The sequence below is a fragment of the Pungitius pungitius genome, chromosome 3, assembly GCF_949316345.1.
Source record: "Pungitius pungitius chromosome 3, fPunPun2.1, whole genome shotgun sequence".
Classification (NCBI taxonomy): Eukaryota; Metazoa; Chordata; class Actinopteri; order Perciformes; family Gasterosteidae; genus Pungitius; species Pungitius pungitius.
Genome location: NC_084902.1, coordinates 27,551,915 through 27,575,977, shown reverse-complemented (window position 1 = coordinate 27,575,977; position 24,063 = coordinate 27,551,915). Strand labels below are relative to the sequence as shown.

The 24,063-nt window shown below is 43.5% G+C and overlaps 3 protein-coding genes and 1 long non-coding RNA gene across 4 annotated transcripts; 3 read left to right on the top strand and 1 right to left on the bottom strand.

The window, feature by feature from the left end:
• Nucleotides 1–5,551: 5,551 nt before the first annotated feature.
• On the bottom strand, nt 5,552–7,387 carry LOC119218220 (uncharacterized). The gene is made up of 5 exons (XR_009955946.1): nt 7,279–7,387; nt 6,888–7,196; nt 6,664–6,799; nt 6,364–6,400; nt 5,552–6,271 (listed from the first exon to the last, which is right to left on the bottom strand). It is a non-coding gene; the product is annotated as an uncharacterized LOC119218220 (long non-coding RNA).
• A 2,843-nt stretch (nt 7,388–10,230) lies between these two features.
• On the top strand, nt 10,231–16,191 carry LOC119216785 (splicing factor U2AF 35 kDa subunit-like). Its single transcript, XM_037469922.2, has 8 exons — nt 10,231–10,377; nt 11,019–11,106; nt 11,280–11,346; nt 14,503–14,552; nt 15,121–15,219; nt 15,330–15,463; nt 15,721–15,813; nt 15,900–16,191. Exons 1-8 carry the CDS (start codon nt 10,241–10,243, stop codon nt 16,009–16,011), a joined length of 780 nt encoding a protein of 259 aa, XP_037325819.2. The 5' UTR covers nt 10,231–10,240; the 3' UTR covers nt 16,012–16,191.
• A 152-nt stretch (nt 16,192–16,343) lies between these two features.
• Nucleotides 16,344–18,352, top strand: LOC134126962 (cystathionine beta-synthase-like). The gene is made up of 5 exons (XM_062560906.1): nt 16,344–16,354; nt 17,032–17,331; nt 17,452–17,543; nt 17,734–17,868; nt 18,216–18,352. The coding sequence occupies exons 1-5, from the start codon at nt 16,344–16,346 to the stop codon at nt 18,281–18,283; spliced, it is 606 nt and encodes a 201-aa protein (XP_062416890.1). The 3' UTR covers nt 18,284–18,352.
• On the top strand, nt 18,222–23,532 carry LOC119218241 (cystathionine beta-synthase-like). The gene is made up of 10 exons (XM_062561448.1): nt 18,222–18,417; nt 18,508–18,599; nt 18,678–18,803; nt 18,888–18,972; nt 19,047–19,152; nt 19,848–19,925; nt 20,003–20,137; nt 20,238–20,346; nt 20,749–20,833; nt 21,507–23,532. Exons 2-10 carry the CDS (start codon nt 18,519–18,521, stop codon nt 21,617–21,619), a joined length of 918 nt encoding a protein of 305 aa, XP_062417432.1. The 5' UTR covers nt 18,222–18,417; nt 18,508–18,518; the 3' UTR covers nt 21,620–23,532.
• The last annotated feature ends 531 nt before the right edge of the window (nt 23,533–24,063 follow it).

Sequence of the window (24,063 nt, the reverse complement as noted above, 5' to 3'; positions counted from 1 at the left end):
GTGTGTTGATACATCCGTAAATATCCGAAGCATACTTTGCATGTTATTAAATGAGCAGGTGACGCTAATTAGTTAATGAATGCGCCTGGTTGGTAGCGTAACGTCAGCTGCTTCCCAATACAACCACATTTCAAAGTACATCAAATGCGCCTCTATTCAGGGCGTTACGGTACCGGGCTGGTAGAGCCCAAAATGCACTATTAATCAGGAATCAGGAAACGTTTATTGCCATAATATGTTAGACATACATATTACATACATAATATGTATGTATACATATACTTACGTTTCAGAGCTTCAGGCTTCTAATTACACATCACGCTTATCAATGTTATTACTTGCTGGAGAGGATTCTGATGTTCTGCTTGAAAACACAAGTCAATTAGACCATCTCAGATTTTAAAGGAGCAAGCCTAATTGCAATGTTTTATTGACTCTTTGCTTGAGTTACTCTGATAAAGAGGTCTTAAGCGGCCTTTGGCTGCAGGCAATATGAAATCATTTGCACAACGTATGTATATGTATACATACATATTAATCATTAAATCTGATCCTGAAAAGGTTATGTTCTAACTGCATTTGATTCCTGTTCATGAGGGGTGGGTAATCGGGAGAATCGGGAGAGTTCCCGCTAGGCTGCTTCTTAAGGGGGGGGGGGGGGTGAATATTATTTTCTGGTTTGTCACGTTGGTCCCTGTTCTCTTTTACATTACATTACATGTCATTAAGCTGACGGGTTTATCCAAAGCGACTTACAATAAGTACATTTCCATCATAGAGATACAAACTCAGAAAAACAAGTACAACAACATGAAAGTACAATTTTCATCAAATAAGCAGTTTCAAAACAAGTGCCATTATAAGTACAATTTAAGTGCTGCTTAAGTGCTTTTCTCTCAGAGATGGAGGAACAAGCAGCTTGGCAGATGCAGAGTGGAGTGTGCGGGTTGGGATGTAGGGTTTCACCATGTCCTGGAAGAGAAGCAATGTTTTCAACTGGATGCGGGCAGCCACACAATGTAAGAAAGAGCAGTATTTGACTGTTATAAATACAGTGTTTGAAACCAGTGCACCGCTTAGGCGGTTACTGATGCTGTTCGCAGTGTAACTGTATAGTGTACTGAGAGTTGAACTCTAAACATTAGTTCAATATGCCTCTTTGTTGGAGAGTGGGATACAAATGCTTTATTTATTTATTTCTGCTTTTGTTAATTTATCAGGCTATCCTTGTGGAATATTTTTGTTAACTTCTAGGGTTGTCACAATACCAAAATTATGACTTCGATACTATACCTGCCAAAATACTTTGATACTCGATACTTTCGATACGATACCACAAATAAGATACTGGAATATTTATTCAATGATGGTGATAAATGAAACATCTGTAAGGTTCCCTTTTTAGCAGCTTGTTCCTGCCCAGCTTTTTGAACACTTAACAAATGTCATTCATATTATTATTAGCCCACAGCACGATATTAATGAAAACGACATGGTAAAATCATAGCATTGATTATACACGGCTATGTAGGCCTATTGTCCGTATCTGACTATATGACTACATCATTATTTCCATAAGTATGAATTACATCATTTTACAGATGTGTGATTGAGGTGGAAAACCTAAAGCTGAGTGGATTGGGTACATTAAAGATGGACACATAATTAAAGGGCAATTTTCCCCCTTTATTGAAAAAAAACAATGAAAATTGCATCAAGTGTGTATTATTTGGTACAATTTTGTGTGCATTTTGACCTCATGATCACATAGGCCCACATGAGTGAAATTGTAGGTTATTTTGCATGTTTATATTTCTGCTGGACTATTCAGTAACTTATTTGCTCTCTTGCTTTGTCTTGTGTTGCACTTGCTTGATGTTTGACTGTTAGGAAAGTTGTTGTCAAGCCAACACAGCTACAGAGCTGCCATCTCTCACAGTTTCCCTGTGTGACACACACGCTTTTGTGTGTTTTCACAAGCACTCACGCCACACATCCAATGTATCACGCTAAAAAAACAGGGGTGAACGCTACGTGCAGCGAACGAGCGAGGATTGTGTTTTTAGCGTGAGTCCTTGGTTGTGTGAAAACATGCAAAAGCGTGTGTGTCACACAGGGAAACCGTGAGAGATTGCAGCTCTGTAGACTTGACAACAACTTTCCTATCAGCAAGTGCAACACAAGACAAAGCAGACGTCCTCTTTTACCCAGACATTTCCTCTTTTTGACACCAAAAAGATGCGTAAAATACTTCGTACTTGAAGTATTTCCAGATCTCACTTCTGGCATCTTTCAACAAGCCGAGCCGGCGACAACACCCCTGAGATAACGCTCAGTTGCATGTGAGAGCTGGTAGCCCCGCCCACCCAGACAATGCATGTGGGCAGCCTGACAGGGAGCAGAACACAAGTGGCGTTCTGGTTGCGTGTTTTTGTAATGAAGTACCGGTACTATAAATATTCAAAACCGTACCGTTTTCAACGTAAGGGTAACGCGGTACCTTTCTAGTACCGGTACTCCGTGCAACATTAGAGGTACAGCAGCAGAACAAAGCACAGCTTGTTAGAGTGAAAAAAGAAGCGATCGAATGCATCGAATGAACTTGTTCAAAAACTGGAAGCCCGTATGGGGACGTCTGGAAGACTTCAGCCGAACAACTTCTCTTCTTCTGTGAGATTTATTTGTCAGATTACAGGTCAAGTAACAGCGCTGCGTTTGCAAAGGCAGGAGCAGTTCAGTCGGCCCGCAGGCCAGAAGAACAACTAACTAACATCAGGAATAACATCATGTTTTATAACCCTTGTAATAATAGAAAAGGAAAGATTTCTATTGGCCCTAAAATGGCATAGAGGGGGAGCAGTTCCTCCCCCTGCAACACAAGATCCGGTGTGTGTTGGTGCTCTGGTGTGTCTCTAACCTCCATCCTTATGAGACTTGTGTCTGCCTGCTTGCCCTCTGACCTTTCACTCTTCAACCAAAACAGGAAAATGACTCCCTGACTCAGCACAAAAAAAAAGCTTTTGATTATTAAGCTTCCATCCCGACATACCGGTCCACCTGCAACTAAAGCTGCAACTAAAGCTGCACGTGAGCGCAGCCCTGCACTGGGCACTGAAGGGAGGTGCCCACACCACACATACACACACACACACACACATACACACACACACCCTAAACCTCATACTCTACAATAAGAGTATTAAAAAGGAAGCGCTGCTTGGGGAGCTTCTACTTTCACAGCAACACACTGTGAGACTCTCATCACCCAGAATGTCTGTGGTCATAAAAGCATCAGCTGTGGAGGGCCGGACCCGAACAGAGTAAAGTATGAAGCTGCATCATTTGGGTCCAAATGTACTTAAGAAACCTGAATAGAAGCTGGTGGTGTTTAGATTAGTTCATGTGACGGGAAGGTTGGAAGCTTTTGGGGATATTCACCCCTCCATCAGCATTATGCAGTTCAAATCAACATGATTAATGATAACTAAAAGAACAACATTGATAATAATCATGGCCAAAGGAACCCAAGATCTTCTCTTTGTACCATATTAAGAACTTATTGTGACAATCAGAAAGGCCCCAACTGATAACAAGGTGTGTGTATGTTCAAACAAACTAGTAGAAAGAGGACAGAGGACAGTGACACTGATCCCAGTGACTCAAAAGCTCCTTCAGCTCATCAACATCTACTTCACATCTTATTAAAGAAATCCTGAACAGGTGCAAACACAAGTCACAGTCCTGGTGCTGCTTACGGTGTTATATTTTCATAAGTGTCCTGGTGACTTTGATCAGAGTCTCCTCCGTCTACTTCCTGGTCTTTAGAGCTTCTTGAGTGGCAGATGGTCTGGTAAAGGTCAGCGGCTGGTTGCTGGAGGCTCGTATACGGGTCATCTGGGTCGTCTTCAACCTACGAGAAGACATGTTCTCACTGTCACACGGTCCTTGTTGCTATGGAGACGTCAGCTTGTCATTAAGCGGTTGGAGGTTACATGAGGGAGTTTTAAAAGGTTCAGATGATCAAAAAGGCGACTTTACTCACAGAGTCGTGAGTCTCACGTACAGATGACTGCGGTGCTGCTGACCTTGACCTTTAAAATTAGAAGTGATCAGCTGACTTTATGATTTATGTTTGCACTTTAAATGCACTCTTTATTTTATTATTTCCCTTTATTATTCTGAAAACCTCTGTAAGAAAATATTGTACATCGAATTGTAATATTTTAATACATTTTGCGATATCTGGTTTCAATGCAGACAATGAGCCATGCAGGGTTATCTCGAGTAACAATAGAAATCATTGTTGTTGAGAAATAACTGTAGATTTGCTAGAACAACAGCGCCATCACGTGGCGCCTAGTGACGTCAAAGTTGTGCGACTGCGCAATCGCACAACCGTCATGACGTCAAACTGCCTCTCCAACGAGCCGAAAATAGCGGAGTATCTGGAATCTATTTTTGGCACAGAGAAAGAAAAGTAAGTTTTTGTAAATATTTATTCAAAAGGTCACCCAAACAATAAAAAGTACGTTTAACCTGCTTTCACTGTGTTGTTGTGCCAAAAGTGCCATTTGAGTGTAGTGTTCTACGGTGTGTTGATACATCCGTAAATATCCGAAGCGTAGTATAAGTGTTATTGAATGAGCAGGTGACGCTAATTGGTTAATGAATGCGCCTGGATGGTAGCGTGACGTCAGTTGCTTCGCAATGCGTCACATTTCAAAATGAAATGCGCCTCTATTCCGTACGTTACGGTACCGGGGCTGGTGGCGTCCAAAATAAACTATTAATCATTAAATCTGATCCTGACAAGTTTACGTTCCTACTGCATTTGATTCCTGTTCATGAGGACCTCATCTATGCCCCAAGTACTTTTTAATCTTAAACAATACATCTCAATATGCACTGCCGTTGTTATATAGTCAATGTTATTCCATTAAATATAACAACACAGTCGTGTGGAGTAATCTGTTTGCCTGTGGACTTTATTTTTTATTCTATATCCCCTTAGCCAATAGCCTTTGTTAAAATATGTTCATTATGTCCTCAGTTGTAATAATGTAATGCAGTACCGTGCTGTATTGTGCGTAAGCCACAAGGGGGCACTAAGGTGCAGGCTAAAGTGGACGCGTTTGCACAACTGTTTTTGTTTGTCCCAAATGTTTTGCCGTTTCTTTTATAAGAGGGTAATGAAGGCTGTCTGACCGTGAGACTGATGTGTCAGCAGCAGCTCGTAAAATAAATATGCCGAAGACGGCTAAAGATGGCTCATCTCTATCGTCCACTCTTTTCTTCCAAATGCAACGTTAGCTGCAAGAATGCAAGCAACTCAACTCAACAGCCTTCTATTTTATACAGTAGATTTAAATTGTATATTGCACATGTAATTTTTCTTGCACTAATTGTCTTGTTGTCCATTGTTCTACTATCTTACTGTCCAATGTGCACTAACAGCCTATATCTAAGTTCCTGATTCCTGCTTCCTGATTTGTTCACAAAACTACGCCATGTGCAACTTTTACAACCATCTCAAACTCAGACACTCAAACCAAATACGTGTGACCTTCTTCCTCTGTAAATTAAGAGGAACCCAGGAAAACACCAGAGAGATGAACAATAACAGGGATTAAAAGTTTGGCAGACTGAAAATGAAAGAAACAGTTGTGTAAACAAACAGATGTTAACTTGCAATGGTTGCATAAGCATATGATTCATACCATTTATTTTGTTAAATATGTAAATGTAAATTGGCGACAATGAGTTGTTCACGGCCAATTTCTGGTTTAGGTTCCTGAAAGTATTCGGCATCGGCAGAATATTCATGACGCAAAGAACCAAGCAGGGGTCACATTTTAGATCAGGAATATCTTAATAGGGAAAAGGCCAATAACATGATTAGTTAGTTAGTTAGTTATTCCAAATGGAATATGAGACTGATTCAGAGACGTGACCAACGTGTTTCGCTTCAGCTGTTTATTTTTTTTAGATATTTTATTGTCTTTTATGATGACTACAGTACAATTTAATGACACTTGAAGGATACAATCATCACAAAGCAGAAGTGCGCCATCTAGTGGACAAAATGTGTCACTTCACCCGGAATGGAAGCAGCAGAGCTCGAGCTCTACAGAAGAGCCTCTGGACGTGTGTCCTCTGTGGGGGACGTGTTTGATTGGTTCCTGTTGTTGGGACAGTTGTGTGGGCCGACAGTTGAATAAAGCACGCTGTCCCTCCGCATGAAGGTGCTGTACGGCTCGATGGCTTCTGGCTCCTGCAGAAAGAGACATTACTTTAATAAAATGAGTAAAGCCAGATGAAGCACATTAATGTGTTTGTAAAAAAGAGGGGACATTGTTTCCGCACCGTGTTTTGAGGACTGGTGTGAGGTTCTGTTTGTCTTCTGATGGGTCAGAAAACAATGCATTAGTAACTCATCTTCATCTTAATGTCCTCTACGACGAAAACTAATTAAAGGCCTTGTCTTTATCTATTGCTTTTAACAGTAAAGAAGCTGCAATTTGAAAAGTCTTTTAAAGATTAAATTTAACTTTAACATATGGTTTATAAAAAGAAGTGTATTCACCACAATTGACATTTATACAATTAAAGCTTTCTAATGCTACTAAATGATTCTCAACAGGTGTATTACAGTATTAATCTCACCTGTGACGTTGTCCCCTGTAGATCAACCCCAAAATAACTGCAGTTATAGAAATGACTGTTGTTGCAGCGATCAACGCGTTTAGAACCCACGTGTGTGACGTCACGCCGCTCTCTCTCTCTCCTTCCTCTGAAACATCTTAAAGAAAAACCTCTTTGTCAGATACATGACAGGTTTTACTCTGTAAAAGGAAGCCTGCAAGTAAACATGCATGAAATGGGTTTACCTTCCACAGTGATATTCAGATGGAGGGTAACCGTCTCACCACCACGTGAACACCAACAGGTGTGGTTCCCACTGTCCACTGGTGTGAGACCAGTCAGGTGGAGAAACAGGGTGTGATTCTCCATCTTAAGTGTGAACCTGGAGTCACATTCATGCTCAAAGTCTCCTCCGTATCGATACAGCAGACGACACTCTCCTCCAGTCCTGTAAGTTCTGATCTTACACACTAAGAGCGTTATGACCTGCTCTGTTGTATTGGTGCAGATGGGAGTGACGTCAGGTCCTCTCCCGATGGTTTTATATTCATACACTGCAAAAAATAGTAAGTTAGAGATATTTTTAGAGAAAAACAACTTAATTGTATGATGCATGAATGTGTTTGTTCACGTTACCTTCAATGTTAAAGCAAACCTGGAGGTACAGCAGCAGAACAAAGCACAGCTTCCATCCCGACATACCGGTCCACCTGCAACTAAAGCTGCAACTAAAGCTGCACGTGAGCAGAGCCCTGCACTGAAGGGAGGTGGACGCACACACACACACACACACACATACACACCCCCAAAACCTCATACTCTACAATAGGAGTGTTAAAAAGGAAGCGCTGCTTGGGGAGCTTCTACTTTCACAGCAACACACTGTGAGACTCTCATCACCCAGAATGTCTGTGGTCATAAAAGCATCATCTGTGGAGGGCCGGACCCGAACAGAGTAAAGTATGAAGCTGCATCATTTGGGTCCAAATGTACTTAAGAAACCTGAAGAGAAGCTGGTGGTGTTTAGATTAGTTCATGTGACGGGAAGGTTGGAAGCTTTTTGGGATATTCACCCCTCCATCAGCATTATGCAGATCAAATCAACATGATTAATAATAACTATGAAAACAATGAAAATAAACATGGCCAAAAGAACATTTTACCATATTAAGGACTTTTATTGTGACAATCAGAAAGGCCCCAACTCATAACATCACATCTTATTAATGAAATCCTAAACAGGTGCAAACACAAGTCACAGTCCTGGTGCTGCTTACGGTGTCATAAATTCATAAGTGTCCTGGTGACTTTGATCAGAGTCTCCTCCGTCTACTTCCTGGTCTTTAGAGCTTCTTGAGTGGCAGATGGTCTGGTAAAGGTCAGCGGCTGGTTGCTGGAGACTCGTATACGGGTCATCTGGGTCGTCTTCAACCTACGAGAAGACATGTTCTCACTGTCACACGGTCTTTGTTGCTATGGAGACGTCAGCTTGTCATTAGGCGGTTGGAGGTTACATGAGGGAGTATAAAAAGGTTCAGAGGATCAAAAGGCGACTTTACTCACAGAGTCGTGAGTCTCACGTACAGATGACCGCGGTGCGGCTGACCTTGACCTTTAAAATTAGAAGTCATCAGAGTTAGTGCACCACAAAATAGACACACACACGTTTATATTAATCTCTCACCCAAGAAGTTTTCTTTTGCAGATCAAACCAAAGATTAGTCCAGCAATAGAGATATGAGTAAACTGCTGCATATTTATAACTGCAGAGCATTTGAAGTCTTTTAAAAATGAAACTTAACAAATGATTTATAAAACGTTTATTCACCTTAAGGGATATTTATACAGTTAAAGCTTTCTAATGCTACTAAATTATTCCCAACAGGTCTATTACAATATTTAACATACCTATGACTTGTTATCCTGATCAACCCAAAGATAACTGCAGTTATAGAAATGACTGTTGTTGCAGCGATCAACGCGTTTAGAACCCACGTGTGTGACGTCACGCCGCTCTCTCTCCCTCCTTCCTCTGAAACATCTTAAAGAAAAACCTCTTTGTCAGATACATGACAGGTTTTACTCTGTAAAAGGAAGCCTGCAAGTAAACATGCATTAAATGGGTTTACCTTCCACAGTGATGTTCAGATGGAGGGTAACGGTCTCACCACCACGTGAACACCAACAGGTGTGGTTCCCACTGTCCACTGGTGTGAGACCAGTCAGGTGGAGAAACACGGTCTGATTCTCCATCTTAAGTGTGAACCTGGAGTCACATTCATGCTCAAAGTCTCCTCCGTATCGATACAGCAGACGACACTCTCCTCCAGGCCTGTAAGTTCTGATCTTACACACTAAGAGCGTTATGACCTGCTCTGTTGTATTGGTGCAGATGGGAGTGACGTCAGGTCCTCTCCCGATGGTTTTATATTCATACACTGCAAACAATAGTAAGTTAGAGATATTCTTAGAGAAAAACAACTTAATTGTATGATGCATGAACGTGTTTGTTCACGTTACCTTCAATGTTAAAGCAAACCTGGAGGTACAGCAGCAGAACAAAGCACAGCTTCCATCCCGACATACCGGTCCACCTGCAACTAAAGCTGCAACTAAAGCTGCACGTGAGCAGAGCCCTGCACTGAAGGGAGGTGGACGCACACACACACACACACACACACCCCCAAAATCTCATACTCTACAATAAGAGTGTTAAAAAGGAAGCGCTGCTTGGGGAGCTTCTACTTTCACAGCAACACACTGTGAGACTCTCATCACCCAGAATGTCTGTGGTCATAAAAGCATCAGCTGTGGAGGACCGGACCCGAACAGAGTAAAGAACTGTGTTCAAACTAGCACAACAGAAATAATGTGTCTCTCCCTTTATTGCATTTCTTATTCCTTTAACCACTTCTTTTGTTTCATTCAGATTATTTAAAAACAAAAGACTAAATTGAAAGGTTACATTTTAACTGGAAAATACATGTTTTTAAAATCCTTCTGTGTGTAACACTTGTTATTGGACACAGTCACCAACAAGCAACATTTCAGTGATACTCAAACGTGTTTTTAGACAATTAATCTTTAATTTTTTGTGCAGTGAAAGAGGACAGAGGACGATGACACTGATCCCAGTAAAATGTGATTCAAAAGCACCTTCTGCTCATCAACCTTTTATCACATTAGGGAAACAAACATGTACATAGACACGGTGGTGTGGTGGTCAGCACTGTCACCTCACAGCAAGAAGGTCCAGGTTCGACTTCGCCCAGTGGCCTTTCTGTGTGGAGTCTGCATGTTCTCCACGTGCCTGTGTGGAGTCTCCGGCTTCTTCCCACAGTCGAAAGACATGCTCTGGGGATCAGGTTGGTTGGGATCTCCAAATTGCCCATAGCTGCATGGATGTGAGTGTGAATGGTTGTTGTTGTCTCTGTGTTGCCCTGCGATTGGCTGGCGACCGATGTGCCCCGCCTCTCGCCCGAAGATGGCTGGGATAGACTCCAGTCCCTGTAATAACCGGTTGGACGTTACATGAGGGAGTTTAAAAGGTTCAGAAGATCATTGTTGAGAAATACCTTGCTAGAACAACAGCGCCATCATGTGGCGCTCAGTGACGTCAATGTTGTGCGACTGCGCAATCGCACTACCTTTACGTCATGACGTGAATCTCTGTCTCTCCAACCAGCCGAAAATGGCGGAGTATCTGGCGTCCATTTTCGGCACAGAGAAAGACAAGTAAGTTTTATTTTATATTTATTCGAGAGCTCACCCAAATAAATACGGTTATAAAAAAGTACGTTTGCAGCTGTGCTTCTTCATCACCGGATGAGTTAAGTTTGTAGCCGCGGCGCTGCTGAATGCTCTCGCTAAGCTCACATTAGCAACAGGAAGCTAACTCCTAGCTAACACATTGAATGAAACTCCGGAAGGCACCTCAGCTAACCAGTTAACCTGCTTCCGTGAGCTGTTGGGTTGTGCCAAAACATGATATAGTTTTCTACAGTGTGTTGATACATCCGTAAAAATCCGAAGCATACTTTGCGTGTTATTAAATGAGCAGGTGACGATAATCGTCTTTGTTAATGAATAAGCCTGGAACGTCAGCTGCTTCGCTCACGCGGATTGTGTTGTTCCGTTTCACCGGTGGAGTGCAGCAAACTGCATCTCACACACACACACACACAAAATAAACTGTTTCAGTTTGCAAACCCGAAGACAGGGCTTTGTTCTTTTTTGCAGCAATGTGACTTTCTGGTTTTGGGTGACGAAATGAAATCATGAACATCACTAATGTAAATGTAAATATTCGTGAGAAACCATTTCCATCACACTACGGTACCGTCTAACAGAGATGTTTCTGTTTTCTTCTTTTCTAGGGTCAATTGTTCCTTCTATTTTAAAATTGGCGCTTGCAGACATGGAGACCGCTGCTCTCGATTGCATAACAAACCAACCTTCAGCCAGGTGAGGACCCCGTCCAAGTGTTGGTCTGAGAAGACTTTGTTTATATATTTTGTGTGTAATAACAGACCAGCCACTGTTTTTCCATCAAAAGATTTTTCGTTCAAGCTTGATTAGAGGTTAGTAGAGGTAAGTAGCCTTTCTGATCACATGCTTCTTTGCCCTTTCCCTTGCAGACCATCTTGATTCAGAACATCTACCGTAACCCCCAGAACAGTGCACAGACGGCCGACGCTTCACGCTGTAAGTTACAAATCTGTCACCACCCTCTCCCCTCTTTTGGTGTTTCCTTAAAGTGATGGTCGCACAACGGCCGATGTTAGGTACTGCTTTAGCCCTGTTAGCTGGAGACCCGCTTGTGACCCAGTTATCTCCCACGCATCCCAAACATACTATTAGCATTATGTGATACCATCCAAAAGCACAAACCCCTCCTTACGATTCCACTGTTTTTCAACCGTGTGTAGTTGAGCCTTCAGGACAAAACACAAAGAGCACTTACAGGCCGGGCTGGTTGTGTTAGAATACATAGAACTATGTGGACTGTAAACAGGTGGAGTTGAAGCCTTTCATTCAGGTAAGTGTGACTGACTTGTGTGATTTCCTCAGTCCCCATGTTTAAAATACACATTGCAGTCCCTTTGACATTCACACAAGCCACATTCGTAACTTCAGCATCACAAACGGCTGATCTTTTAAAAAGTCCTCCATCGGCATTACTATGCAGACCAGAGGTGTGATATAAAATTACTTCTTTGTTCATAATTGATGTTGAAATATAACCGGTAGCCATGGACTGTTTAAAGGACCGTGATTATATTCTTTAGTATTGTTTTGCGTTTATTTCTTAAATGTCGCATGTATATTGTGTGTTTTGTGCATGTGACACAATTTTGGACAGTTTGAAGTTTAGGACAAATTAATGACACCCAACAAAACACAACTGTTAGTTACTGCTTGTGTTTTGTAGGGTGTCATTGAAGAAGTACACTCACCGGCCACTTTATTAGGTACCCCATGCTAGTAACGGGTTGGACCCCCTTTTGCCTTCAGAACTGCCTCAATTCTTCGTGGTATAGATTCAACAAGGTGCTGGAAGCATTCCTCAGGGAGTTTGGTCCATATTGACATGATGGCATCACACAGTTGCCGCAGATTTGTCGGCTGCACATCCATGATGCGAATCTCCCGTTCCACCACATCCCAAAGATGCTCTATTGGATTGAGATCTGGTGATTGTGGAGGCCATTTGAGTACAGCGAACTCATTGTCATGTTCAAGAAACCAGTCTGAGATGATTCCAGCTTTATGACATGGCGCATTATCCTGCTGAAAGTAGCCATCAGAAGTTGGGTACATTGTGGTCATAAAGGGATGGACATGGTCAGCAACAATACTCAGGTAGGCTGTGGCGTTGCAACGATGCTCAATTGGTACCAAGGGGCCCAAAGAGTGCCAAGAAAATATTCCCCACACCATGACACCACCACCACCAGCCTGAACCGTTGATACAAGGCAGGATGGATCCATGCTTTCATGTTGTAGACGCCAAATTCTGACCCTACCATCCGAATGTCGCAGCAGAAATCGAGACTCATCAGACCAGGCAACGTTTTTCCAATCTTCTATTGTCCAATTTCGATGAGCTTGTGCAAATTGTAGCCTCAGTTTCCTGTTCTTAGCTGAAAGGAGTGGCACCCGGTGTGGTCTTCTGCTGCTGTAGCCCATCTGCCTCAAAGTTCGACGTACTGTGCGTTCAGAGATGCTCTTATGCCCACCTTGGTTGTAACGGGTGGTTATTTGAGTCACTGTTGCCCTTCTATCAGCTCGAACCAGTCTGGCCATTCTCCTCTGACCTCTGGCATCAACAAGGCATTTCCGCCCACAGAACTGCCGCTCACTGGATGTTTTTTCTTTTTCGGACCATTCTCTGTAAACCCTAGAGATGGTTGTGCGTGAAAATCCCAGTAGATTAGCAGTTTCTGAAATACTCAGACCAGCCCTTCTGGCACCAACAATCATGCCACGTTCAAAGTCACTCAAATCACCTTTCTTCCCCATACTGATGCTCGGTTTGAACTGCAGGAGATTGTCTTGACAATGTCTACATGCCTAAATGCACTGAGTTGCCGCCATGCGATTGGCTGCTTAGAAATTAAGTGTTAACGAGCAGTTGGACAGGTGTACCTAATAAAGTGGCCGGTGAGTGTACATGTTATAGGTAGAAAATGATCAATGAAGTTTGCTGTTTCTCATAATCTATTAATTGAAAACACAATAAGCAGCAAGACAAAAGTGGGCCTCTAACTTCACCTCTTTATCTCGTTTAAAAACACGTGCAGTCACTATGTGATTTATTGTTTAACTACTATGGTAAAACAAACTTTATTTTAACCTTTATGTGGCCCACCTTATTTATACTTAACTAAACCAAAAAATACAGATACTGTGAATAATCCAAGAAGAGCATTTTCATCCAATTACCCAAAATATTATAAATATGTGATACAAAACTAAAAGTAGAGGGGTGGGGGAAGGTATTTCAAAATCCTAAACGATGAGCAGTGCAGGAAATAAGCTTCTCTGCCGTCAATAACAATAACAGAAGGGCCATTACTGGGGATTTTAACTCTGTTCATGTGATCATACCATTAGAACCGGGAACTGACAGCACCTACAATTCTAATCAAATATTTTCCTCCTCAGCGCTTTATTTTGGTTGATTTGTGTCACAGGAGTTTACGTTTTGTATTTCAGACCAGTCCCCTCTTGAACATTTACCTTCATAACCTTCCAAACTCTGCCCAGTCTGCTGGTGGTTTACACTGTAAGTTCTCCCTTCATCCGCAGGCCCCTCCAGCACTGACTGCTCTTAATTTACTGTGTCACACCTCCCCACATCGCTCCGGCTTATTGTAGCAACATAGAGATGTCTTGGCCCGTCATCTTCCTAGAGCAAGCACAACCGGTCCTTCATTTTACCAAACAGATGTTAGACTCCAGAAGGAATAATGAACTTACTCCTTCTGTGTGCTTCGCCTCACACTCGACCGTGTCACACTGACTGCACCGTCTTTGGGCTCGGGAACCTTTGCTTCATGACCCATCTGCCCATGATGTACACACGGTTGCACAAAAATAATTGCAAATAAGGTGAAAAGAAAAAACGTACTATCCAGGGGGGGAAAAACAGGCTCAGGGCTGTGTTTTAATTTGCTTCTGTGAAACGGGTTGCGAGAGAGTAACGTATCACAATCAGAGTCTTCACCTGTTGGATCTGTTTACAGGGTGTAGTTATCAAAACAAGTTGTATCGTGTTTATGTCGTTTGTTCAAAGCCTCTTTCACCACCAGTGTCCCTGTGGCGTTGCCTTGACTGTCCCTCGTTGACGTTTTGTAGGTGCCGTCAGCGATGTGGAAATGCAGGAGCACTACGACGAGTTCTTTGAGGTTAGTAACCTTTTGTGCCGCCGTGTGCTCTTCATTCTCGCTCGTCGCACAATGTGAATGGACCGTACTTGTACAGTACTCAAAGCGATTTAACGCTTCATGTCATCATTCACACCCTGATGACCCCCGGAGCTACAATGTGACGTGGATACCGCGTGATCTGCCTTTTTGTGGCACCGCAAAGGATTGCCAAAATGTATCGTGTTTGTGCTGAAGCCACAGTCGACCAGGAGCTAATATTTACACAGGAGGAATAAAGCAGCAACAGCTGCTTTTACACACGAGATAACCATACATTTTATTATCTGTTATTTCTTTTTTACAGGTTCTTACGATTCTGTACGAGGCATTAGTATTATTCATAATGTTACTTAGACAACGGCTGCATTTCCATTTGAACCTCCCAGAAAAGAGCACAGTTTACATTTCTCAGCTGTTTTGTTAAGTGTTTTTCATCTGTGTTCCGTCATAGTGTTAAACTTGGCCAATTTCCTTCTTAACATGTAATTAAAACCAAGCATTGAGGCCCTGTTGTTAATGTTATTAGGTGTGTTTTTTTCTGATACAGGAGGTGTTCACAGAGATGGAGGAGAAGTATGGGGAGGTGGAAGAGATGAACGTGTGCGATAACTTGGGCGACCACCTTGTCGGGAACGTCTACGTTAAGGTTGGTGATGGTTCTCAATGTATTCACGCTGGAGGCGGAGCTAATGCAAAGGAAATTGACCATTTGACCCCTCTCTTATCTCGAGCTGTCCTTTGTTATCTTGTGTGTAGTTTCGTCGTGAGGAGGATGCAGAGAAGGCCGTCATGGACCTGAATAATCGCTGGTTCAACGCCCAACCCATCCACGCAGAGCTCTCCCCCGTCACTGACTTCAGGGAAGCTTGCTGCCGCCAGTATGAGATGGGGTGAGTCACATGTCCTCTAATGTGGTAACTCCTTATGAATAATTTGCTGTCCGATTTAGAATAGAAGTCATGTTCCCATATTACTGTGATTGTGGAAAAGCAGATGACACCTTACAATCTGCTAATATATTTTACGCTTTGGACAGAATACAAATTTGAATGCTGAATAGTTGGATTTTGGGGTGTGTCCATAGGAGCACGTCTATCTAACCTAACTGCAGGTCGCAAAAGTTTAACCCTACACTGTTCTCCCGCAGAGAGTGCACCCGAGGGGGCTTCTGCAACTTCATGCACCTGAAACCCATCTCGCGGGAACTTCGAAGGGACTTGTACGGCCGCCGCAGGAAAGGGTACGCAGTCCTCCAAAAGCACCACGTTCACTTTGGATCCATGGGATATTTGTCGAGTCACCTTTTTCCTCCCTCCCTCCCACCAGGAACGGCTCGGAAACGCGCTCCCGGGAAAGACGCTCCCGCTCCAGGGACCGGCGGCGGGAGCGCGAGAGGCCGAGAAGGTCGAGGGACCGAGAGCGCTCTGGAAGGTTCTGAATCAATCCACGACCGACCCACACAATGTCCTACCAAATCCCTCCCTCCCGACCCCAGCAGTGATAACAAACGTATTTTCTTTATTGTTAAATCGTTGAGTGTTTTTCTTTTATTCCCTTTTTTTTAAGACGAGCTTGTGTCGCTTTCTCAATAAAACAGATTTGTAATTCTGCACTGGCACCGCTTGTTTATGTGAACGTGAGGTTATTTCTTATGGGGAGCTTTATACGAGGAGAAGTGTGATTGTGTAAATAAGTCTGGCTGTATGGTCAATACCGTATATTATAATAATTGAGCCCCAGTTTTTCACGTGATCAATTGTTACCTCCCTTATGTACAACCGGTAATTCAAAAATTGTTCCACGATACGCCCAGCAAAAACCAGTTGTCCTGCTTCACCCTGAACCAAAACGTTTCCTAGAAGCTGACCGTGGTTTTTAAAATGATATGAAATTAAATTAAACGGGAGTTGTAGTTTATTCACTGTTGCATTTACGTTGTTCTTCGCCAACCCTGAAGCTGCATGTTTCAGGGTGGATTTTCTCTCCGGTGCAGAACTGTTTGCTCTTTTGTTTTTTCTAGGCAAAGAGGGGTTATAACATCTGACCTCGCTGTGTGCACTGTGTATTAGTGAAGGTTCATATAGTGGGTTTTTCTACCAGACAATAGAGAAACTCAATGAGAGTATTCATTCATGTAAAGAAAACGATTTTAAACTATCATAAATGTAGCAGATTTATATCCTGTCAAATTACAGAATGATCTCCAGTTTAAGATTAATGTGTCACATTTATTTACATCTTTATGATGTTTTTTTGACTGCCAAGGATCAGTAATTGAGTCAGTTTCCATTTTCATTCACAAATGCACTGTGAATGTGAAGAAGATAAACCAAACTGCAATAACCTTTTTATCCTGACACACAATTTTCTTTTTTTATACATTGAAAGTATGATGCAATAGTAGCAAAAGCTTGATCAGCCAGTCCTGCGGCTTTTTTGATCACACTTATTAAAGCAGTGTGGGAAGCAGCCGAAGTGCCTGCTTAAGCGCGACAAGCCTCAAGGCCCCCGCGTGCCCTCACGCCGCCAAGCTGCTCCCCCACGGCAACGGAGACCTCAAGCTCCGGGAGGGCTCCTTCCCGCCGAAGGGCGCCGACAAGCTGCCGCCGATGGCCGAAGACGAGCCGGACCTCAGCATCCAGATCAACACAAAGAGCGTCGCCGCGGAGAGGAAATGGATCCGGCCCGACCTCCCCAGTCGCTGCACCTGGAGCCTGGGAGCGGCCAAGGACGAGTCCCCCCACCCGCAGGTCGCGAGGTCGGTGTGCCGAAAAATCAGTGTCAGGCCCGAGGCTCCAGGAGGGAGTTGAGTAAGAAGTGAGCGTGCTCGTCTTTGCAGTGGCTCTGAATGTCTTTGTCTCTCTCCTCGTCCTCCCAGAGCCGCCGCAGCGACCATTCTGCCGAACATCCTGCACCGGATCGGCGACATCAACAAGATCCCCAAAGTGTTTGGACTCAAATGCGAATTGTGTGAGTGAAGCGCGAAACACTGTCCCGTCAGACCGTCTGTGTGACTGTTGTTTGCTCGTTGCCTTGGTACAAATGCGTTCGAGTTGAGACAAGATCTTGAACCCTGTGACGACTCTTGACAATTTTAGGCCCCTCGAGGTGGAATCTGTCGTTCATTCAGCCTTAACACCTCTTTCTGTGGTGCGTTCAGTGGCAAAGTGTGAGTACTTCAACGCCGGTGGGAGCGTGAAGGACCGGACCAGCCTGCGGATGGTGGAGGACGCAGAGAGAGCCGGGCTCCTCAAGCCGGGAGGGACCATCATAGAGCCCACCTCTGGAAACACTGGTAACTACCTGCACGTGTTGCTGTGGGAGGAGGGTGCAGTGTGTTGTTTAGATATAAAACCTCAGGGTGTGTGTGTGTGTGTGTGTGTGTGTGTCAGGTATTGGCCTGGCTCTGGCTGCAGCTGTGAAAGGGTACCGCTGCATCATTGTCATGTCCGAGATAAGAAACCGTTTGTATCTGAATCAAGGTTGCTCAATTATGATTTAGTGCAAATCTGCTGTGGCAGATAATCCTTACAAGACACTGTTCATGTCCTATTTAGTCACAGTTCTTCTCAAAGTGAGATGTAGAAAAGATGATTTTTTTTTTGTGCTCAGATTTGTCCATTTTTTTATTTTTCCACACAGGTGGATGTTTTGAGGGGACTCGGAGCCGAGATCGTCCACACGTCCAGCGCTCGCTTCGACTCCCCTGAGTCTCACTTCGGCGTCGCGTCACGCCTTAAAAACGAGATCCCCAACTCCCACATCCTGGACCAGTACCGTAACCCGAGCAACCCACTGGCCCACTACGACACCACAGCGGAGGAGATCCTGGAGCAGTGTGACGGTACGAGCGGCTCCGGTCCTGTATGCTGTGTTGTTATGTCTTAATCAGTGGAGTAAACCTGAATTTGCTCTTGACTCCGCCCCCTCAAAGGTAAACTGGACATGCTGGTGGCGGGAGCAGGGGCGGGGGGGACGATCACAGGCGTCGCCCGCAAGCTGAAGGAAAGGTGCCCCAACATCAAAGTAAGTGGTGTCCGTGCAGAGGCCTCTGGCGTCACAGTTCTAACCGCCTGTTTAACCCGTGGTCCGTGCTGCCTGCAGATAGTCGCTGTTGACCCAAAAGGCTCCATCCTGGCGGAGCCAGAGGAGCTTAACAAGACGGATAAGACCCAGTACGAGGTGGAGGGCATCGGGAATGACTTCATCCCCACCGTGCTCGACCGGTCGGTGAGTCCCAGCAGCCTTCTCTGCTCGTCTTCTCATGTTTTTTCGCACGTTTAACTAACAACGTCGTGTTTTTTTGCGTTTCAGGTCATGGATAGCTGGTACAAGTCGGATGACGAGGAGTCCTTCAACATGTCTCGCATGCTGATGCGAGAGGAGGGCCTGCTGTGCGGTAAGCGATCAGGCTCCTGGCCGACACTAAAGGTTAAGAGGTCAGCCCGCCTCACGACCTCTCCTCTGTGACAGGTGGCAGCTCCGGGACGGCCATGGCAGCTGCAGTACACGCCGCCAAGGAGCTCAAGGAGGGCCAGCGCTGTGTGGTCATCCTGCCGGACTCCATCCGCAACTACATGTGAGAGTCCCCTGGTGTTGAATAACTGCCCAGTCCGACTCTGCCCTCCCTGAGGGTTTGACTTAGCACACATGCAGAAATGGCATACGGCGGTTGGTGTTGGACCAGGCTGTGTAGGTTCATGTTGTACTTGTAACCAGGGAGCCTTTTACATTTCAGTATATTAACTACTTTTCTAGAGAGACAAACAAGACACACCTTCAATGGTTGCTGTCCAATCGATGCTGAAAAGCAGCGTGATTTCAAAATAAAACCTGATAACAATAATAATTTAGTACCTTCTATCTCCCTTCGAGATTGTAGAGCTCCCGAGGAACAAAATTGTGTAGTTAGTGTACAGCTTGATAATTGGGGTCATCGTTGCACAAATGGCCCCGGAATGCACCCAGTGATTCACATCTAGAGGAGCCTTTGGATCTGTATTGTGGAAACAACTAAAAATCAGTGCTGTCAAACGATTAAAATATCTAATCACGATTGATCATAGTTAACTCACAATGAATCACAATTAATCGCAATTTTTATCTATTCTAAATATCGCTCTTATCAACATGGAAAAGTGGATTGGCTTGCTTCATGCAAATGTTTTATTTTACTGAAAACAACATTAAGGGTTTGCAACCCAACATCTTTTAATAACGTGTTTAACTGACAGCACTACTTAAAAGCTAAATTAATTTTGTGCCCCTCCCTAGGTCCAAGTTCCTGAGTGACAAGTGGATGGTCCAGAAGGGCTTCCTGAGTGAGGAGGACCTCATGGTGAAGAAACCATGGTGTGTGTGTTACTGCAGGGTTTACTCTCTTTTGTGGTGTGGTGAAAGACCGTCTCTTATTCCCCTGTGTTCATCAGGTGGTGGAACCTGAAGCTGAAGGCTTTGAACCTCTCTGCTCCCCTCACCGTGCTGCCTACCGTCAATTGTCAGAGGACCATCAAAATCCTGAAGGAGAAGGGCTTCGACCAGGCTCCTGTGGTGGATGAGGCTGGGTGAGGGTCTTGAAACGCAAACCAGCCAACTGTCCCGATACATTTCTGCATGTCTGGACGTTTTGTGTCTTATTGTTGTGCCGTGTGTGTTTTTGGGCAGGTTGATCCTGGGCATGGTGACTTTAGGGAACATGTTGGCCTGTATTCTAGCTGGGAAGATCAAGGTGTCCGACCCCGTCAGCAAAGTGCTCTACAAGCAGTTCAAACAGGTCAGACTGCAACTTAAACAACTTTGTTTAGGAAGCATCCCGAGAGCATCACAAGACGTCTTTATTTTTGTGGGCCGACAGCAGACCCCAATGAGAAAAATTGGCTTAGCTGAGGATTTCCTCGTTAAAAGGCGTCAAGTCGGGCATAGTTTGTCCAAAACCGATGTTAAAACCAGATTCCTCTCATTTTAATTCAGCCGAAGAACAAGCTGTAAAGGGTGGCAAAGGGCGACTAAAAAAATGGAATAATATTCCCATCAGTAAAGGTACCAGGATAAATGATTTGCAAATGTCTTACTGATACAAACAATTATATGCCACCAGTAGCTTTCATTTAAATATAATTATTGCTCTTTTTTAATTGTCCTCAATAATTATTTGTCTTTTTTTGTTCTTTCTTAGATTCGTCTCACTGATCATTTGGGAAAGTTATCTCGCATTCTGGAGACGGACCACTTTGCGCTGGTGGTACATGAACAGATCCAATGTAAGTACATTTTCACACAGACACATACAAAGGTTCTTGCTGGGATTGACTCCAGCCCCCTCGCCGTCCTCTAAGGATACCAGTGTAGGAGATGACGGACATGTACACAAATGCTTTTATTACCTTGAGCTCTCGGTCCATCTGTCTTGAGCTTTCAAGTCTGTCACTAAATGTGTGTGTGCAAAATGTTTCCATTTGTCTCCACCTAGTGGTGATGTGGAAAAATACATAGTAGCAGAAAGCAGTGTGAAGCATCTGATTGGTGTCATTTTAAAACCCCAGAAAAAAGCATTTAATTGATTCAAATTAGGAAAAGAGATCTCCAGATTATGCCTAATAACGATATGAGACTTTGGTTGAATTGTGAAATAAGATAAAAAGAATATTTATTTACTGATCTCTCAATTTGCAGGATTTGGAGGGATTTCTTATTTTCAGCTGCTGTAATGTGTAGATAAAATCTACACACAAACTAACCATCAGCTATTTTGTGAAATCGCTTCTACTGTAAACGCATTTTAATGGGCCACATATTTCATTTTATGTTTATAAAAGCAACACAAAGGGTTTAATAAACGCAGGGTAAACTCTCCTCAAGCAGAGAAGTCACTCCTCAAAACACTCATTCTTATCTTTTTCCTCATCTTCACGACTCTCCCTGTTCTTTCACCAGACTTGACGGACGGGTCTCCGTGTCTGAAGCAGATGGTTTTCGGGGTGGTGACGGCAGTCGACCTGCTCAACTTTGTGACAGGGCGGGAAAGGAGGGAGCGATCCATGTCGTAGTCCACGGACGAGCTGAACTAAACTGATCCAAATAACATTTCTCTCACTTACATAACACAATAACAACTTTGGTTAGATGTGTCTCAAACATGGCGCGTCATATTTTGAGGGTTTTTGATTGAGGTTGCTTATTTAGAAAAATAAAATTCCATTTGATATTTTTGCGGGTTTACTTACAATATTACTTATTGTAGGTTGTTGTGGCGTTCACAGCAAAACTTTGTTACTTGTAGAAGTTTTCTGTCTAAAATCTAAAATGGAGGCATCTGTGTTGCTGATTTAATTGTCTGAATAATACAAGATTGTATTTGCTTTGGCCCTTTGTTTCAATCAAACATCAGATATAGGAAAGGTTAGTACAAAATCTATTTTCATTTGATTCATAAAGAATAGACAGTAGATTGCTGTTGTACATGCACACATTATATTTCCAGTGCTGCTCATGTCCTCTGGAAATATAATGTGTGCTGCTCCCATCCACGCAGAGCTCCCCCCCGTCACTGACTTCAGGGAAGCGTGCTGCCGCCAGTATGAGTTGGGGTGAGTCACACCCGGTCAGTGTTGTGGGAGAATTTGGTGAACTACAAATTGTGAGTGTCACACTGTGGGTGTTAAGGGGCTCCAGAAGAAGGCAGCAGAGACAACTCAGTGCGGGTCGAATATATTTTAATTATTATTTTCAGGTCCGGCACTCACTCGCCGCCTCACTGGGTCATATATGGGGACACAAATAGTCGTTATTTCCCCAGCTGAGGCTCATTGCCTCCACCTGGCCCCGTTCCCAGAGCCACTCCCCCTCTCTCCCCCCCCCCTGCAGCCGAGCCGAAACCACGCCCGCCACCACAGTGAGTCTCTCAGCAATTCTATGTGTGACCTTTCTTGAGAAACCTGTGACCTGTGCGAGTTCACGATGGCATCCTGTCTAAACGGAGGGACCCACACATGCCTTAACTGATCCGTAGCCTGTTTTGTTATCTGTCGTGGATTAGTGATTGATTGGCCGCCATTAAGGGAGGGTCAGCTTTACGACATCTGGGTTTTTCCTTACGTTCCATTGTACCGGGGGTTTCTGCGGAGACAGCACAGGTCCCTCTTCAAGGTGTGAATTTTACTCATTTGACTTCTGTGTCTCTTTATCATTTTTCTATATTGTAGTTAGTAATAAATACTTAATCATAAAGCGAGTTCAAGATACTTTTGATTCCTCGCAAGGCTTCAATTTCCCCCACAGTCAGCATTGGCATGTCCTCTAATGTAGAAAATTCCATTTTAATATGAAGGATTTCCTGGGAATAATGTACTGTCCAATCATAATAGTAGTCCTGTTCCAATATTTCTGTAATTGTAAAAAAGAAGATGACACCTTACAGTCTGCAAATACAAACTGACTTTGAATGACTGAGAATCTTTGTGTAGAATAGTTGGATTTTGTGGCGTTAGTTTATCTAACCTTGCTGGGATGATCTAGAAAAGGCTTCAGTTGATCACTGAAAACACGACCACTGCACTGTGATAATTATTACCTTTTACATTGAGGGGGGGGGGGGGGGGCGGCGTTGATAAAGATAAAATGTTCTACTTGGTGGACTTTTTCTCATGTCAATACAAGTCAAGAAAGTTTGAACCTACCCTGTTTTCTCGAGGGGACTTCTGCAACTTATGCACCCCAAACCCATCTCGCTGGAACTTCGAAGTTTGAGGGAGCGAGAGCGCTCTGGAAGGTTCTGAATGAATTCACCACCGACCCACACAATGTCCTACGAAACCCTCCCGACCCCAGCAGTGTTAACAAACATTTCCTTTGTTGTTAAATCGTTGACAGTGTTTTTCTTTTATTCCCTTTGTTTAAGACGAGCTTGTGTCGCTTTCTCAATAAAACAGTTTTGTAATTCTGCACTGGCGCCGCTTGTTTATGTGAACATGAGGTTATTTCTTATGGAGAGCTTTATACAAGGAAAGGTGTGATTATGTAAATTAGTCTAGCTGCATCGTCAATAACGAGTGGGAAGGGGTTTGAGGTATAAAATACTTTCACAAAAGTAATATATATATTCGAATCTGTCAGACTAGATTAGGATGGTTGAGCACCAGTTTTTCACGTGATCAATTGCCACCTGTCTTATGCTACTCTTTTGGAGCCTTGAATACTCTGTAAACCAGTACAACCAGTAACGGCGGTCAGACTGGTAATGCAGATCAGAAACTCAACTAATTGTATGTTTCTAAAACATTGCAAACAACCATGTTTAAATGGCAACTTGTTTTGTTCTATTACACTGTGGATGATGCAATATTAGCAAAAGCCATCATCCATGTCTCTTGGTTCTACCTGTACCAGGTGTTCCAATATCAGCCTGTCCAAATGTTTAATCATTTAAGGAAATAATAGCTCATTGAACATAGAAGTTGCATTAGAATTAAGAATATTTTTAGAAGTAATAATT